The 19211-nt window shown below is 42.1% G+C and overlaps 1 protein-coding gene across 3 annotated transcripts in view; it reads left to right on the forward strand.

The window, feature by feature from the left end:
• Positions 1–19211, forward strand: part of syt7a (synaptotagmin VIIa) — a 383396-nt gene that overhangs the window by 196536 nt on the left and 167649 nt on the right. For all 3 annotated transcript variants that reach the window (XM_055649546.1, XM_055649547.1, XM_055649548.1), the window contains exon 2: positions 15129–15232. In XM_055649546.1, coding sequence (XP_055505521.1) covers positions 15129–15232 — 104 coding nt within the window. The remainder of the gene's footprint in view (positions 1–15128; positions 15233–19211) is intronic.

The raw sequence follows: 19211 nt of genomic DNA on the forward strand, positions 1-19211 counted from the left end.
TGGGTGGTCCGGGGGAGGTTGTTGGTGAGTGCTGTACCTTTCTATGTTCTGGTGCCAATAGCTAAAGACAGGTGTATGTATTGGAAGCTGCAGATGCCACCATGAATTTGTTAACTTAACATTGAAAAGTCTGAAAACCTTAACAAACTCAATAGGTTGAGCTTCTCAGATCTACTTTGGACTTTAAAGATACGGTGCGGAAACAAGCCCTTCGACCGATCACCGCATACACCATCACTATCCTACACACTAGGGACAATTTACAATTTCAACTAAGCCAATTGATCTATAAACCTGCACGTCTTTCGAGTGTGGTAAGAAATCAGAGCACCTGAAGAAAACCCACGCAGTCACAGGAAGGATGTACAAACTCTGTGTAAACAGCAGCTGTAGTCTGGATCGAACCCGGCTGGGTCTCTGGTGCTGTAAGGAAGCAACTCTACCGCTGCCCAAAATACACAATTAGCATGCATCTTGTGCACACAAAAAGTTTTTTTTTGCTGATATATATATCTTGGCTGTTTTAGTCAGTACTGATGTCAGGAGCATTGTTTCCAACATGAAACTTTACATTTAGTCAAGCGAACAATATGGATGATTTTTTTTTTTTAAAAGCTTTGCATTTATTTTGCTCTCCTTCAACCTTTCCAGGTTGTTTGTTTATTTGTCGGGTTTGGTTCATTTTTGCACACTTTCTTGATACATTCCTTGATCGGCTTCTTTTCGTGTCCCTATTGTTATAAATGTTGACCTCGCTGTCATTGTCCATCTAAAAAGGACGCAAGCTTCCTGCGACAATCAGTAGAAGCCATCCCTTGCCGTAATAGTTGACGGTGGTCGCAGAATTAGTTCAGGATACTTCCAGTTTCCAGCCCCGCGACATGAACGCTTCTGCTATGGGGCCACATTTATGGCTACGATGTGTCAACATTTTCTTAACTTGCTTCAAGATATTAGTATATGTAAAGATGAAATGACTGATCTGATTGGAGGAAGTGTAAAGCAATGGGCAGTGCTGATTCCAGAAGCAAGTTTAATACATTTAGTTTTAGCTGTGGGACATTTTGTGAAAGATGTTATTGATTTGTGATATACTTCTGAAGATAAAGCATGAAACATATCTGGAAATGTATCATACGGGAATGATATGAAATAACAATTTGTGTCTCACATATTGATGGAATTGCTTAAAATGTTGTGGGATATTTGCATTCCTGTCCATCAAATGCTTAAGTTATAAAAATGGTTAGATTGAAGAAAAAACGTAAAATAGAACACACCAACATTTTACAGGGGCAAGGAAAAATCTGTTTTATCCTTTGCAAGGTTTTGCTGCTGACTCTGAAGCAGATTTGATATCACCTATGCCACTTCCAGCCTTATTCAATGAAATTCTATCTGTAGTAACACACGTAGATTGAATGGTAATGCAGGCATATTGTATGCTTGCTTTCACAGGTCGGGGCATTGTGTATGGATCACAGAGTCATAATACAACTTTCTATGAGTTTGGTTAGGCCTCATTTGGAATATTACATACAGTTCTGGTCATGGTTACAGGAAAGATGCAGAAGCTTTAGAAGGTGTGCAGAGGAGGTTTACCAGAATAATGACTGCAATAGGGGGTATTAACTTCATGAATTGTTTTCTCTGGAACGCTGGAGTGTGCGGGGAGACCTAATAGAAGTATATACAAATTTGAGAGGCATAGATAGTGAGGACAGCCAGAACCTTTTGCAAAAGATGGAAAAATCAAATACCAGAGGGCATAGCTTTAAGATGAGAGGAGCAAAGTTTAAAAGAGATGTGCGGGGCAACTTTTATACAGAGGGTGGTGAGGGACTGAAACTGTGGTTGAGGCATTTGAGGGAATAGAGGGATATGGTTTATGTGCATGCAGGTAAAAGTTGGTCTTGGCAAGATGAAGGAACTAATTATTGGCATTAGGGAGCATGGTGGAGTCTATACCCCCATCAGACTGTTCCTGAAGAAATACATTTGCAAACACAAGCTGCCTATCCTAACATGACACAAAGTGCTAGAGTAACTCAGCGGGTCAGACTGTATCTCTGGAGAACATGGATAGATGACTTTTTGAGTCTTTAGATCTAACCTATCTACGTTCTCCATAAGGCGGCACAGTGACCCAGAGGGAGAGTTGCTGCAGTACAGCGCCAGAGACCTGGGTTCAACCCTGACTACCAGTGCTGCCTGTACAGAGATTTTTACGTTCCCCCTGTGAGCATGTGGGTTTTCTCCAGTTGCTCCGGTTTCTTCACACACTCCAAAGACGTACAGGTTTGTAGGTTTCTTTGGCTTGTGTAAATTGTAAATTGTCCCTAGAGTTTTGTAAAGTCCTAGTGTACAGGGTGATCACTGGTCAGCATGGACTCAACCTTGCTGTATCTCTAAAGTCTAAAGTCTAATGATGCTGCCAGACCTGCTGAGTGAATCCAGCACTCTGTGTCTTTTGCTGTAAACCAGTATCAGCAGCTCCTTGCATCTACCTATCCTAACGTCAGTTTCTTGGCACTTTTTTCTGGCTCTTCCATTGTCATTCTGAGTTACAACATTGAGTGCTGCCTTGGATGCTTCCAGCTCCCGTGTGTGTACGCTCTTCTGTCATAAGAAATCGTCATGAAATGCCAGCGAATGCTGTATTCCGCTTATTAATGGGAGAGCTTATGATTTGGAAATAGACAAAGTAAGCATTATTATGCATCGAGGTGGCCTGAATTCTTGAGCTGTCTCTCATAATGAGGAGAGAAAGTAGAATGTCTCATTAAATTAAACGTGAAGATCAGCAGGGTTGCATGTGGCAGGCTGGTTTGTGGAGAACAGTAACAAGGTAGACAATAGACAATAGGTGCAGGAGGAGGCCATTCAGCCCTTCGAGCCAGCACCGCCATTCAATGTGATCATGGCTGATCATCCCCAATCAGCACCCCGTTCCTGCCTTCTCCCCATATCCCCGCTATTTTTAAGAACCCTATCTAGCTCTCTCTTGAAAGTATCCAGAGAACCAGTTTCCACCGCCTTCTGAGGCAGAGAATTCCACAGACTCACAACTCTCTGTGAGAAAAAGTGTTTCCTCGTCTCCCTTCTCAATGGCTTACCCCTTATTCTTAAACTGTGATCCCTGGTTGTGTCCCCAAATCGGGTAAATTGCCTCTAGCGTGTCCAAACCCTCTTATATGTTTCAATAAAGATCCCCTCATCCTTCTAGACTCCAGAGTGTACAAGCCCAGCCGCTCCATTCAGCATATGACAGTCAACCTTGCTGTAACCTCAAAAAGTCTAGCAAGAATGTAATCCTTAAATAAGGGACCAAAACTGCAAACAGATACTCCTGTGTGTCTCACTAGGTCCAGCACTCTGTGTCTTTTTTGCTGTACTCGACCTCTTGTTATATCAGCTAACAGCCATTCGCTTTTGCACTGCTACTGTACCTATGCTTACTTTCATAGACGTCAGTTTCTTGGCACTTTTTTAGATAGTAATCTACCTTCTTCACATTTATCCACATTAAATTTCATCTGCCATGCATCTGCCCACTCCCCAAACCTGTCCAAGTCACCCTGCATTCTCATAGCATCCTCCTCACAGTTCACACTGCCATCCAGCTTTGTGTCATCTGCAAATTTGCTAATGTTCTTTGTCATCCAAATCATTGATCGTCATTGTAAAATGCTGCGGTCCCGCACCGAGTCTTGCTGTACCCCACTAGTTGCCGCTTCTGAAAGGGACCCGTTAAGCTTATTGTTTCCTCTTGCCAAATAGACAAAGTCAGCACTTATTATGCATGTGCCCGATTTTGCCCACTAATTCTATGTGGGACCTTATCAAATGCTCTCATAAAGTCCAGGTACACTACATCCACTGGCTTTCCTTTGTCTATTTTCCTAGTTACATCCTTAAAAAATTCCAGAAGATAGGTGTTGAGACCAGAGTGGAACAAGCAGGCACTGTCGCAAGCCAAGAGGAGCTACTGGTGTGTAGGAAGAAATTGCATATGCTGGTTTAAACAGAAGGTAGACACAAAAAGCTGGAGTAACTCCACAGGACAGGCAGCATCTCTGGAGAGAAGGAATGGGTGACTTTTTGGGTCGAGACCCTTCTTCAGACGGAAGGTTACTACTAGAAAGGAGCTACTGATGTGGCGCTCAAGTGGGCGATTTAGGAGGTAGTGCACTCTTTACTTTAGACCTTAGAGATACAGCGTGGAAACAGGCCCTTCAGCCCACCGAGTCCATGCCGACCAGCACTCACCCCCGTACACGAGCATTGTCCCACACACTAGGGACATTTTTGATAAATTATATACATATACCTACACGTTTTACCTCTGTCTCATTGATTGTTTGGAGGCATATGTTACACCTCCAGCAAAGTGAACACCCATCTATCGTTTCTAAGCTCCATCTCATTTGAAGCATTCTCAGGAATGTCCTACCTCTATGGCAGTAATGGACGCCTTGATTAATATTGCAGTACCAACTATTTTACCTTCCCAACCCATGCCTGAAGGTTCTAAACACTGGAAGGCCAGGTCACCAGTCCTGCCTACCTTTCAACCATGTCCCCGTGGTGGCACCAATATCATACTACCTGTGCTGGTCAGCACTCTCTATCTACCTTACCTGTTAGACTCTTTAGTCTTTAGAGACACAGCGCGGAAACAGGCCCTTTGGCCCACCGAGTCTGCGCCGACCAGCGTGTACCCCGTACACTAGCACTATCCTACACACTAGGGACAATTTTGAATACTATTTAAGTCCATACAAAGGCTCAGCCAACTACTGGGGAGAAGAGAGATTAACTGGCCGAAAGAAAGCTAGTTTAATGTCATATAGGAATTATCTGATGCATTCATATATTAAAAGACATTGTACAAGGCGTAGATGAGGCACATTTGGAGAAGAGAGTTTTGGTCACCAAACTATAAGAAGAATTTCATTAAAAAAGAATGCAGAGAAGATTTACAAACATACTGCCAGGTCTCAACATTTTGAGCAAAAAGGAAATGTTGGACAGGCTAAGACTTTATTCCTTGGAGCACAGGTGGCTGAGAGGAGATCTGATAGAGGTGTTTAAAATCATTAGGGGAATAGATAGGGTGAAAGCATAGAAGCAAAAGCATAAAGTTCTTTTCTCAGATTTAGGGATTCAAGAATCAGAGGACTTAGGTTTAAGGTGAGAGGGGAAAGATTTAAAAGAAAACTGAGGGGCAACTTTTTCACACAGGAACAAGCAGCCAGAGGAAGTGGTTGAGGCAGGTACAATAATAATATTTAAAAGACACTTGGACTGGTACAAGGACAGGAAAGTTTTAGAGGGATCTGAGCCAAGTGGGGGCAATAGGGACCCATGTAGATGGGGTATCTTGGTCAGCATGGATAAGTTGGGCCAAGGGGCACGGTTCTCTGAACGTCTAAAAAATGAAGTTTCATCATTTCAAAAATATGCATATGTAGTAACAGAGCCCTAAAATCGAGAGGCAAGAGACTACAGATGCAGGAATCTTGAGCGAATAACAAAATGTTGGAGGAGCTCAGCAGGACAGGTAGCATCTGTAGAGGGAAATGAATAGACAAGGTCTCAGGTCGGGAAGGAGGTTAATTATCCTAATACTGCTGGAAATTAGCTTTTTTTTCTGGCAATGGAAACACTGAAAGGACATTGGAGCTGCAAGTGTTTAGGTAGCACTATATCATTATGGCAGGTTAACATCTCACAAAATCAAGTTCAGATTGTACAGGTACAGTCAAGACTACCTTTATAAATGTTTATATGTTTAGTGATTGAAGCATATTGCTGCAAAGTCACTGAAAATTCAAACTGCAACAAAATATTATCATTTAATTCACCAGTGTTTAATGCAAAGCAAGATCTGAATTTTAAATATTCCCACATACTGGCAAAGATCAATGCACTCCCTCAATGCATGTTTTTCTTGTTAGCTCAAGAGAGCAGACCAGCATATTTAGCCTTCTTTCCTCTTCACTGTTGTGTGTAAATGTTTGGGTACAAGTGTCCTGGCAGCTATCCAAAATCTTCCCTAGAGCTTTGAATTACTCACTGATGCTTCTTTTCCTATATGGGCTCAAATTGGCTAAATTGTGCCTCCCACTACTTCCTTTCAACAAAATATTTAAAGCAACACCCTGGTATTGATCCATTTTATCCTTCCCTTTATGTGGAGCAATTGACAAACATTGAATTCACCTTGTTGAAAATATATCTTCACCTCCCTTGAGTTAACAGTGTTCTTACTGTTTGGTTTCACAAGCTTCATCGATTCTCTAATAACAAGCTCCCATGTGGAGGAGGATAGGGAACATCAGCAAAGATTTTAATGGGAGTTGGAGAAGAGTCAACATAATTAATCCTCTGCCTAATGCTCTTCACACACACGATTCATGATTAATTAACAAATTTGAATCCTTGACGATATCTTTCTCCACTTTAATGTGCAAATCCTAACCTCGACACAAATAATTAGTAATAGTGTAGTGGTGGCCCTAATGCCTTGTGCTATGTAATAGTAGGAAACAAAACTGCACTTAGCGTTATACAGCCCACACCAACCATGCCCCATCTACACTAGTCGCACCTGCCAGCGCTTGGCCCATATCCCTCTAAACCTTTCCTATCCATGTACCTGTCCAACTATATCTTAAATGTAATGATAATACCTGCCTCAACTACCTCCTCTGGCAGTTCATTCCATATACTGACCACCCTTTGTGTGAAAAATGTAGCCCCCAGGTTCCTGTTAAATCAAACCCCCTCCCCCTCCCATTACCCCCCCCCCCCCCCCCCCCCCCCCCCCCCCCCCCCCCCCTCCCCCCACCTTAAACCTCTGTCCTGTGGTTCTCTTCCCCTCCTCTGGGCAAAAGACTGTGCAATTAGAGCACAGGAGCACCTGGTGAAAACCCACAAGGTCACAGGGAGAGCATACACACTCCATACAGACAGCACCTATAGACAGGATAGAATTTGTAATATCTGGGAACATAATGCAAATAGACGGTGGAAACTATGGTAATTGCACAATTTAATCTTCTTTATCCACAAGCCGCTTCATTTGTCAGGAGGACATCCAACTTTGTCTTGAATTTATTGATGCAATAACTGAGTTCTGCATTGTAAACTTAAGTCCCTTGATCAAAGGGACATGATTCATCATGGTGAAAACAATAATCATATTGCCTGCTGTTATAACAGCTAAAGGATAATTTTAGCAAAGGATCAAGAAGAGGTCAACGTCATGCATATCGCACCATCCTTCAGGATGTTATTAATCCGTCAGCTGACTCTGGAGTTGATGACCGTTCGACAGTTAAGTTACAGTACAAAGATATGCATTATACCAGTGGCTGCATGCAGGATTAGGACAAAGATGGTCCTAATAAAAGACAACGATTTAGCTGGTTTAATTTAGTTTAGAAATACAGTGTGGAAACAGGCCCTTCGGCCCATTGAGTCTGCCCTGTGCACTAGCGCTATCCTATACTCGAGGGACAATTTGCAATCTTTACCAAAGCCAATTAACCTACAAACCTGGGAAAAACGCACATGGTCACAGGGAGAACGTACAAACTCTACACAGACAGCACGTAGTCAGGATCGACACAAGTCTTTGGTGCTTCTTTTTCTTGCGTATGCCGTGCACAGCCTAAAGTTGTCGGACAACTTGTTCTATTTGATCTTATTTGATTGTGCACGCCGGGTTGATTGCATTTGTCGAAACAGGGCGGACCACGTGAAGGTTGCAATCTCCCACTCCTCTTTGGCGCTGTAAGGTAGCAACTCTACAGCTGCGCCACCGTGTCGCCCAGTCTGGTGTATTGCTTTATTGTTATATGTACCGAGATACAGTGAAAGCTATGTTTTGTGTGCTAACCAGGTTAACAAAAAACTGGAAAAGAGATGGAGGCGAGACAAAGCCTGCCAAGTATTCAGTGGATACAGGTGATGGGGGAGAAGGGGTTTATTTGGCAGATGGTTCCACTTCTTTTCTGGCTTCCTCCCCCTTTTACAATCAGTCTGAAGAAGGGTCCTGACCCGAAACGTCGCCTATCCATGTTCTCCAGAGATGCCACTTGCTGGGTATGCCCTTGTCCCTTTGATGAGCTTTTAAATATAAAAGTGAAAGCAATTAGCTCAGGGCATGTGTAAAAGCATGAAGGTTTAAGGATTTGTTTGAATGGAGGAGTCGGGCAAGGACATTCAAGACTATAGGTCGGCAAGGAATGGTAGAATTTCGGGGTATTACAAGTGGTAGCTGCAGGTAAACTAGCTTGTGCTGGTTGTTTGCTGACCTACATTCATGATTATATACACAATCTAAACTAATCATTTCCAAGCTGTTGCAGAAATCACTGTGAATCACTGAAAAAAATGATGCAAATAACTGTGGGAAGGTTGTTGGACTGCTATTTTGTATGACCTTATATATTTACATTATCAGGTGTAAGCAGGTCTTTGTTCTTCACCCCAGAAATGTTTAGTGCATGTCTTGGAGAAATTCAAAGATAATTATGTGTTACCCAAAGTACATCGCAAAATGTATATTCTTCAATTGATTGATTGATTGATTGATTGAAAGATACAGCATCAAAACATATGGCCATCAAGTCCGCGCTGACCATCGATCACCCATTCAGACTAGTTCTATATTATCCCACCTTCTCATCTGCTCCCAATGCACTGGAGGCAATTTTGCAGAGGCCACTTAACCTACAAACCCGCACCTGTCTTTGGGATTTGGGAGGAAACCAGAGCACTCTGATGAAACCCACGCGATCACAGGGAGAGTGTACCATCACCATACAGACAGCACCCATAGTCAGGTTCGAATCTGGGTCTCTAGAGTTATGAAGCAGCAGCTCTACCACCGTGCCACCTATAAGACCGCTCCAGTTCAAGTTCAAGTTCAAAACAGCAAGTTATGGGAAGGAAAGGACCTTCTGGTCCTCCTGTTCATTTTAAGAAATTGTTGCATGTTGAGTTCCAGTCACTCAAGTCATAGTATCCTGTAACAAAAGTAAGCAGAATTATTTTACAGGTTCAGGTAATTCCATCGGGAAGATAATTTGAGATGACAATTCACATCCTAATTATTGGCAATTTCTGTCTCCCTCTCTCCTGATTAGATTGAATTCATCGTCAAAAGCCATCAATTAATTGTACGGCATACTGGCACAGCTGGGTTTGATCCTGACCGTGGGAGCTGCCTGTGTGGAGTTTGCATGTTCTCCATGCAACCACATAGGTTTCCTCCGAGTGCTCCGGATTCCTCCAACATCCCAAGGACGAGCGGGTTTGTAGGTTAATTGACCCTCTGTAAGTTGCCCTGAGTGTGCAGGGAGCGGATGTGAAAGTGGGATAACAGAGAACTAGTATGAATAGGTGATCGACGGTTGGCATGGACTCAATGGGCAGAAGGGCCTGTTTTTGTGCTGTATGTTTCAATCAAACAATTATGCATCTTCACCAGAGGAAGAAGAGCTAATTGAGTGGACTACAAGACAGCTGTTACATGTTGCATAACTTACACCTCCAACACTACAGCGATGCAAACTTCAGCAAAAATGTCACAGACAAAAATGTCACAGATGAGGTGGTATGTTTTGGATCTTGGGCAGTTCCTTCTCTCCTCCATACTTTGCTTTTGCCATCACTCTGATATAAGTTAATCTTCATCTCATCTGTCCACAAGACCTTTTCCCAGAACTGTGGTTGCTCTTTTAAGTACCTCTTCGCAAACTGTAACCTGGCCATCCTATTTTTGCGGCTAACCCGTGGTTTGTATCTTGAGGTGTAGCCTCTGTATTTCTGTTCATTAAGTCTTCTGCGGACAGTGGTCATTGACAAACCCACACCTGACTCCTGAAGAGTGTTTCTGATCTGTCGGACAGGTATTTGGGGATTTTTCTTTATTATAGAGAGAATTCTTCTGTCATCAACTGTGGAAGTCTTCCTTAGTATGTCAGTCCCTTTACAATTAGTGAGCTCACCAGTGCTCTCTTTCTTCTTAATGATGTTCCAAGCAGTTGATTTTGGTAAGCCTAAGGTTTAGTTGATGTCTCTAACAGTTTTATTCTTGTATCTCAGTCTCATAATGGCTTCTTCGACTTTCATTGGCAAATCTTTAGTCCTTGTGTTGATGAACAGCAATAAAAGTTTCCAAAGGTAATGGAAAGACTGGAGGAAAGACTAGGTGCTGAGAGCTCTCTTATACCTGCATGAAGGAGGCAATTAAACACACCTGAGCAATTCAAACATCTGTGAAGTCATGTGTCCCAAACATTATGGTGTCCTGAAATGGGGACTATGTATAAACACAGCTGTAATTTCTACATAGTGAAACCAAAATGTATAAAAATGGCCTTTAATAGAATCTGACAATGTGTGTACTTTAACCACATGTGATTATTTTCTATTACAAATTTCAAATTATGGCGTACAGAGGCAAATAAATAAAGGATGAGTCTTAGTCCCAAACATTATGGAGGGCACTGTACATCTTTAGTGCTTTGTCTGTGCTGGAGTTAAATCATGGAAATACTCAATGACATTGTGGGGGCACCTTCAATAGAAGATTCCAACTCAAGCTCACCATCATCTTGTCCAGGACACTGGGAAGAGCAGTAAGTCCTGATCTTTGGCAGCAGTGCCATATCTGAAAACTGAATGTGATTTGAATTCTAATTTCCTTTCAACCCATGTAAATTGCTCAGTATTCAATTTAGTAATTCCACTAATTTTTTACTTGCCATATAAATTGTTTATCATTTATGATTTGGCCAGTACTCTGATTCTCAGGTAACGTCGTGGGTATATAGTCTTTTACTTATACCAGTATTTTCTTTTCTTATTTTCGCTCACTTTTCTCTGCTTTTATGACCTGTGATCTTAACTCAATCTGTTTTGTAACATTAATCCAAAATCCAAAACTTACTCCTTTTAATTTCTAGGAGAGAACTGCAGATGCCGGTTTAAATCAACGGTAGACACAAAATGCTGGAGTACCTCAGCGGGACAGCTGTACCTCAGCCTGGAGAGAAGGAATGGGTGAAATTTCGGGTCGAGACCTTTCTTCAGTCTGAAGATGGTTCTTGACCCGAAATGTTACCCATTCCTTCTCTCCAGCGATGCTGCTTATCCCACAGAGATACTCCAGCATTTTGTGTCTACCTTCCTTTTAATTTCTACTTTTTCTCAAGCAAAAAAATCCAGTTTCAGTTGCCATTGTTGTCCAATAGGGTTATTCCCCACCCTCCCCACTTATACCTAATTAACTGCTGTGTAATTGCTTCCCATAGTTGGTCCACTGTTATATCTGATTTTTCCTAACAACTTAACAACTAGCAAGGTTCTTTTTCATTTAATTGAAGATTTTTAAGATAATTAAAGTCATCTATCATTTTCCAAATGTACTTAATTTTGCTCTTTCCATTGTTTGTTAGTCTAGAAGCCGTAACCAAATAGATTTAGATTCAGCACCATCTGCTCTGCGTCACGACATTCTAAAGATACACACTGGCAATCATGATTTTTTTTCTCCCTCTTTTCGGCTTAGGGTGTATGGCACTTAACTGTTTAGCATCCATCCCTAGTGTGGTTTATGCTAGGTTTCTGTCAACTCATATGCAAGCAACTCTTTTTATTCCTTTTTTTGCCTAGTTTTTTCCCCCTAATTTGTCTTCCTGGCTCACTATTTCAGGTGTTTACATAAGGATCTTAAATGTGGCACAATCTGTCTTGCAGGAAGGATGTTCCAAATGGTGGTGATGTTCAGACAGTCTGTAACAGTCTGAGGTTACAGGTATCCTCGGATTTTATTTAATCATTCAGACTTTTATTTTTCTATATTCCTGATATTTATCTTATAAATGGCATTTATCTGGGTCTGAAGAAGGGTGTTGACCCATAACATCACCTATCCATGTTCTCCAGGGACACTGCCTGAGCCGCTGAGTTATTCCAGCACTTTGCGTCTTTTTTTGTAAACCGGCATCTGCAATTCCTTGTTTTTTTCTATTTATCTCATTCTCCTCTCTGACACACTTTACTTTTAAACCGGCTTCAACTCCACCAGTGCTAGCAAGCCGTACTTACTCTGAAGAGGAACATGATAAGACCACATAGAGTTGCAATTATAGTCATAAAGCAAATTTTTCCTCTATCATTTTTCTGACATCAGTCCAATCATCTGATTTTCTCTTCGTACATCAGACCTACCACACTGCTGAATCTTCACTGCACTTTTCCCATTGCAAACTTCCTCAAGAAGATCAGACAATACACAAGATGGATGGGAAGGTGTGAGAGGGCAATGCGCCAAATGCAGGCAAATAGGACTAACCCAAGGTGGGCCTGTTTCCCTGCTGTACATCAATGATGCTATATGACTATAACTCAACGAGGTCTCATCATGTTCATCTACATTTGTCGTAATACATTCCTGTCCATGTACTCAAATCCTCTCACTTTGAAAGTCAACGCACCATTTGCCACCTTCTCTGTCTGCTGCAGATGCATACTTATTGACATGGACTGTGCACAAGTCACCCAGATCTCATTTGACCTTTTCCTAATCTATCACTGTTCAGGTAGTAATCCACCTCAACTGTGGAGTTTGCGATTTCTCACTGTGACCACTTGGGTTTCCTCGGGTTGCTCTGGTTTCCTCCCACATTCCAAAGATGTGCCAGTTTGTAGATTAATTGGCCTCTGTAAATTGCCCTGAATGTTCTCAGTTTTAGTTTACCAATACAGCATGGAAACATGCCCTTCGGCCTACCAAGTCCACGCCAACCAGCGATCTCCTATACACTAGTTCTATCCTACACACTGGGGACCATTCACAGAGGCCAAATAACCTACAAACTTACATGAATTTGGAACGTGGGAGCAAACCGGAGCACCCAGAGAAAATCTACGCAGTCACAGGGAGAACGTAGAAACTCCAGACAGACAGCACCCGTAATCAGGATCGAACCCGGGTCTCTGGTGCTCTAAGGCAGCAGCTCTGCCCACTGAGCCGCTGTGTGCCCATCATGTGTAGGGAGTGGGTGAAAAAGTGGGAATGGGCATGGGAATGGGAACTAGTGGGAATGGCAATAGTCAGCATCGACTTAGTGGTCCTGTTTCCACTTTATCTCTAAACAAAACCATCAGCTGCAGATTTCCCTCCAAGTTTAACACCATGTTCATTTGGAAACACCAGCAAAGCTAGATGCTTTATTCCCCATCCTTTCAACAATTTGTTATTCATTACCTTATATATTATTTTAATTGCTAATTGCTGGTGGGCCAGGGGTATAATTAATATAAATGGGCACAAATGTTTAATTGGTGCATTGGGTCTGTTCTGGTAATTGGTGAGCTCGAGCTCTTGAATCATGTTATGTTTTATCATATATGTCGCTTCTTGCAAAGGGTTAGCTACAGTTCTTTTCATTCACATTTGCCCGTGACAAAATAACAGCGATAAAAATGAAATGCTGTTATTACCTGTCACCAGGCTGAAAGGAATTGTTACCAGAGCACCTGAATATCTCAGATCTTTAAGAACTGTTTGCTCTAATTGGAATTGCAATTTCTAAAAGCATAATACCATAGATGCTGGGAATCTGAAATACTCTGCAGGTTGGACAGCATGTGACTTTACTTTAGACTTTAACAGCATGGAAACAGACCCTTTGGCCCACCTAGTCAACGCTGACCAATGATCGCTCCATACACTAACACTATCCTACACACTAGGCACAATTTACCCACGTGGTCACGGGGAGAAGGTACAAACTCCGTACAGACAGCAGCCGTAGTCTGGGTCGAACCTAGATTGAACTCGGGTCTCTAGCACTGTAAGACATCAACACGACCACTGCGCCACCATGTGAGGAACAGAGGTCTGAATTAATGTCTTGCAGTGGTCGAGGTCAGGCGCAACCCAAAATCAGCTGGCCCTTAGGCGGATTTGTTTCCCCATAATCACCCGACCTGCTGAGCGCCCGCCCCAAGCACGGCCGAGCGCCCGCCCCGAGTGCAGCCAAGCTCTGGTTATATCCAGATGGAAGAGGGGTGAAGAGGGACTGTCCTGGGTGAAACTCGTCCTTGATTGTGCTGGTGGCCTTGCCGAGGCAGCGTGAAGCGTATATGGAGTCAATGAAAGGGTGGTTGGTTTGTGTGATAGTCTGGGCTGCGTCCACAATTCTCAACACTCTAAAAGACATGAAAGATATGTTCAGTCGTTGTTTATCATCACATATACCGAGGTACAGTGAAAATCTTTTTTTTGTATACCGTTCAGTAAATGATCACTTTACATAAGCACAGTCCCAGATTAAGTACAAAGTGTATAGAAATAGTCCACTGGCACCATATATACGTCACCAGGTTTTGGCGCCTTTTTCATAGTCCAAGTTGCTTTAAGCGCAACTGGCCATAAAGGGCCATTATCCTGGCAACATAGGTTTCCTCCACTGCCCTGTGCCACTACAGGTCGCGTCCGGTCCACACGCTCGGTCTCCTGGGGCAGCCATTTTGATTTTCTATTTTATTATATTCTGATTATTATTTATTTATATGATATTATTTTATTCTATTTGGGTCTGAAGAAAGGCACAGACACAAAACGTCACCCATTCATTTTCTCCAGAGATGCTGCCCGACAGTTACTGAAGCACTTTGTGTATATCGTTATTCTATTCAATATTCTACATTGGTAAAAAATTGTTGTATTCGCTACCCCGTGCGGCCAGCAATAGTTCTTATTTAGATGTAATTAGTTTAAATTGTATTTTTTGTGTAAATTGAGTGTTATAATAACCAGTACTGCCATTCTTTCCTATGTTGGGTAATTACAAAGGAATAAATCTGCAATATATTTATCATAGTTAAATCCCATCTAGCCAGGAAAAAAAATTGCTGATAACTAATGTAAAGGAAGAGGACAGAAATGTATTTCTTGTAACATTTAAACCTAATTAACTGGAGTGCACAATTTAAATTGTGAACACCACATAGAGGCGGTAAGCCAAGCTTTGATGCCCATGTGCACTGCATATTTTGGACATGTTTCTTCATCGTGGCACTTCTTCCCTTTTCTCCTGCAGATTCATTTGCCCTGGATGTGGCTCTAATTTCGGCAGCTGTGTTCATTTGTCTCGCTGCTATGGTCGCCATGTGTGGGATCTGCAAATGGTGTCAACACAGGCTGGTAAGTTCACCTTCTGCATTGTTCAAATGGTTGATTGAACACAAACGTGCATGCATGTGACATATCTGTGTCACTTGGAGGCAAATGCCAGCTCTGTTACTTTGTATTCCCACACTTTCATGTAGGATGTAAAGTCAGGTATACAATTTACTTTTGTTCCTCATTGTTGAATAGACAACTGTTGGTTGGAAATATATCGACTTCCTGATGATTGTTCTTAAATGACAATCATGGAAGATATTTGGTGCAGGCGTGAAATAATATTTGTGAGAAGAATATAAGGTACGTAAGTGAAAGGAATTATTAATGTAATGTAGTTGCAGAAATCATTAACAAGGCAAATAAAGGGTATTCGCTTGAGTCCCTTGAGGCTCTCTTGTCCCTTCCTCTAACATGTTGACAAGAATGTGAGGTATTTAGATGAAAAGAATTATTGATGTAAATGAGTTGCAGAAAGAAACAAGGCCACGTAATCAACAATGCAAATCAAGGATGGTCACTATTGTAAGATGTTAGAATACAGGTACACCACTGATTTTCTGACAACTGATGGTCCGGCACCTCCTTTAATCCACACAAAATTACGAGAGCGCCAGGCTGGTTCATTGGACAGCCACAGATTTAATTTAATTTAATATTTGTTTTATTTAGGTTTCCAGCACCCCGTGGTGCTTTAACGACACGGAAGGGGTGTAGTAGTGGGTCAGAAAGGTATTGTTGAAAATAATTGCATGACCTCTGTTGGTCCATGGTAATCTGGAACAAATGAAAATCAGGGGTGGCCCTGATGGCATGTCAGAAACTATTGTCAAGCAAAAGAGTGGGTGTCTTTAGTTTTAAAATACACTGGTACACACACATACACACTGATTTTCATATGACTCAAATGATGGTCTCAGTTCTTAATGCTACAAGTTCCATTTTAATCATCATATCCTTATACTATTAAAACTGTGTGTGTGTGTGTGTGTGTGTGTGTGTGTGTGTGTGTGTGTGTGTGTGTGTGTGTGTGTGTGTGTGTGTGTGTGTGTGTGTGTGTGTGTGTGTGTGTGTGTGCGTGTGTGTGTGTGTGTGTTGTGTGTGTGTGTGTGTGTCATTTTGCCTTTGAAACATAGTTTCTCGAAAACCAGACACAAATACGCTGAGATTTTTACATATTTCGGTAGCGATTTAACTTATGATTTCGCAAATCGACTCCTCTCTAATTTTGATCAATTATTTCCCCATATTTTTCATAAAGTTGTTCACAAAACGGACTGTTTTTTAAAAAATCAAACCGTTGCGGCAGCTGCGGACGTCACAATGCCCTTTCTCGCGGCACCGCCCTCCCCCCCTCTCCCCCGCACTCGATTAAAGCAGATTTTCTCAACGCGCAGGCGCACTTTCCACCACACTTCCCCTCCCACCTCCCCCCACCCCCCAGTCATTTTTTCGCCTCCCGCTGTGCTGCGGACCCTAGATCCAGAGGGAGTAATGACCACCAGACCCACCTTCTCATCGCGTGCCCCGGCCACCCGGCTCTCCTCCAAGGAGGAAAAGAGCATGTTATTATCCTGGAAAATAGAACAGAACAGCACAAGAACAGGCTTTTGGCCCACAATGTCTGTGCTGAACATGATGCCAAGACTAGCGCTTATCTGCCTGCACATAATCTATATCCCTCCATTCCCAGCATATCTTGTCATAGAACCTGCATTCAAAATTATATATATATTGGAAATCACATTGTTTCTTCTGTATCCTACAATATTTGTGACTCACACTCATCCCTCCCCAGAATCTCCGTACAGTATGCTGTGTCTTTTCGTTCAATGCTTCTCAATTTCCAACTCAGATTCAGATTCAGATTCAATTTTAATTGTCATTGTCAGTGTACAGTACAGAGACAACAAAATGCATTTAGTTGCCTGGCCACGCTTTTAGTCTCTTGTTTATATGTCACCTTTGCTGGAATGTTCATTTTTATATCCTTTGGTGATGTAAGACGTGTTGATGTAGTACAACTGAAAATTGTTAATGAACAAGGGGAACTACTAGAAACAAAGAACTGCAGATGCTGATTAATACCAAAGATAGACACAAGGTGCTGGAGTAACTCAGCGGGTCAGTCAGCATCTCTGGAAAAAAAGGATGGGTAGCATTTCAGGTTGGGACCCGAGTCTGAAGAAGGGTCCCAATCAAAAACATCACCCATCTTTTTTCACCAGACATGTTGCCTGCCCCGCCGAGTTACTCCAGCACTTTGTGTCCATCTAAGGAGAACTACTATTTTGGCACGTTTCCTCCTTCCTGTTGATAAATGTAAGGGCACTATTAACACTCGTTAACCCTCTCTAGTTCACATATCCCCTTTACCTCAAACCATGACAGTATATTATCTATTTATTTAAATTACTCCTTTTAACCAGCGTGTGTATGAGGGATTTTGTGGTGTATGTGTGAACGAATCAAATATCTCATTCAATCTTATGTGTCGGAGCCAAGATGAATGCAGAGGTGCTGAAAATAGCTCTGGCATTCCAAGAAACACATTCTCTTGCAATGAACTTGTACTGAATTACCCTTCCTTTGTACATTTTCCTTAGATGAGCAATGACCATAAGTCATAGGAGCAGAATTAGGCCATTTGAACCAATGAGTCAACTCCACCATTCAATCACGGCTGCTATCTCTTTCCCTGTCAACTCGATTTTCCAGCCTTCTCCTCAAACCTTTGACACCCTTCCCAGTTTTGCAAAACGACTTAATTGTTCAGTCAACACCATTCCATAGCCTGCTTGAGTTTTGCTGCTTAGACTCCTTGTTTGACCGCTGAATGAAAAGGTGATCAACAGCTCATAACAGCTCTTGCCTCCACTTGCCCTGCACGTCGTTCTTTTATGCCACGACCAAACTTGGCTTTGCGGGTTTCCAACTCATTGTACAACAGATACACCAAAATAATTTTCATCAGGAAATATAGACCAAGACCCTAGAATAAATAAGGGTTACGTTTTCGAAAATAAAATCAAGAATGATTTCGACAATCAAAATCTAGAACAGTGTTCCCCAAATGGCTCAAATTAATGATGGGAGGTCAGTGCTCAATGAGTCTCAAAGGATATGGAGCAAGGGCAAGCAACTACTGTTGAATGACACGCCAGTCATGATTTAATTTAATAGCAGAACTGCTACATCATTAGGGTTTAAACTAAATAATGGGGGGGGGAGACAAATTGGAAATACAAGGATAGAGTTAAAGGGAAAGAGAGTATAGGAAAAGTTAAGAAAGACACCAGAATTAACAGGATAAAAAGCTCATAAAGGGATAGAGTATAGCCAAGTGAAATAGGAATCGATGTGAAAGGTGAGGTGAGTAATGGATTAAAAGTATTATATATGAATGCGCAAAGTATAAGAAGTAAAGTGCATGAGCTTGAAGTTCAGTTAGAGATTGGTAGATATGACATTGTGGGGATTACAGAGACATGGCAGCAGGAGGACCGGGACTGGGAAGTGAATATTCAGGGTTATACGTCCTATAGAAAGGACAGGCAGGTGGGCAGAGGAGATGGTGTAGCTCTGTTGGTGAGGGGTGAAATTCAGTCCGTTGCGATGGGTGACACAGGGACTGATGATGTAGAGTCGCTGTGGATAGAATTGAAGAATTGTCAAGGTAAGAAGACACTAATAGGAGTTATCTACAGGCCCCCAAACAATAGCCTGGATATAGGGAGCAAGTTGCAGCAGGAGTTAAAATGGCATGTAACAAAAGTAATGCCACTATGGTTATGGGAGATTTCAATATGCAAGTAGACTGGGAAAATCAGGTTGGTCTGGACCCCAAGAAAGGGAGTTTGTAGAATGCCTCCGAGATGGATTCTTAGAGCAGCTTGTACTGGAGCCTACCAAAGAGAAAGCAATTCTGGATTTAATGTTGTCTAAAGAACCAGATTTAATAAAGGGAACTCAAGGTAAAGGAACCGCTGGGATGTAGTGA

Source organism: Leucoraja erinacea, chromosome 18 (assembly GCF_028641065.1).
Source record: "Leucoraja erinacea ecotype New England chromosome 18, Leri_hhj_1, whole genome shotgun sequence".
Classification (NCBI taxonomy): Eukaryota; Metazoa; Chordata; class Chondrichthyes; order Rajiformes; family Rajidae; genus Leucoraja; species Leucoraja erinaceus.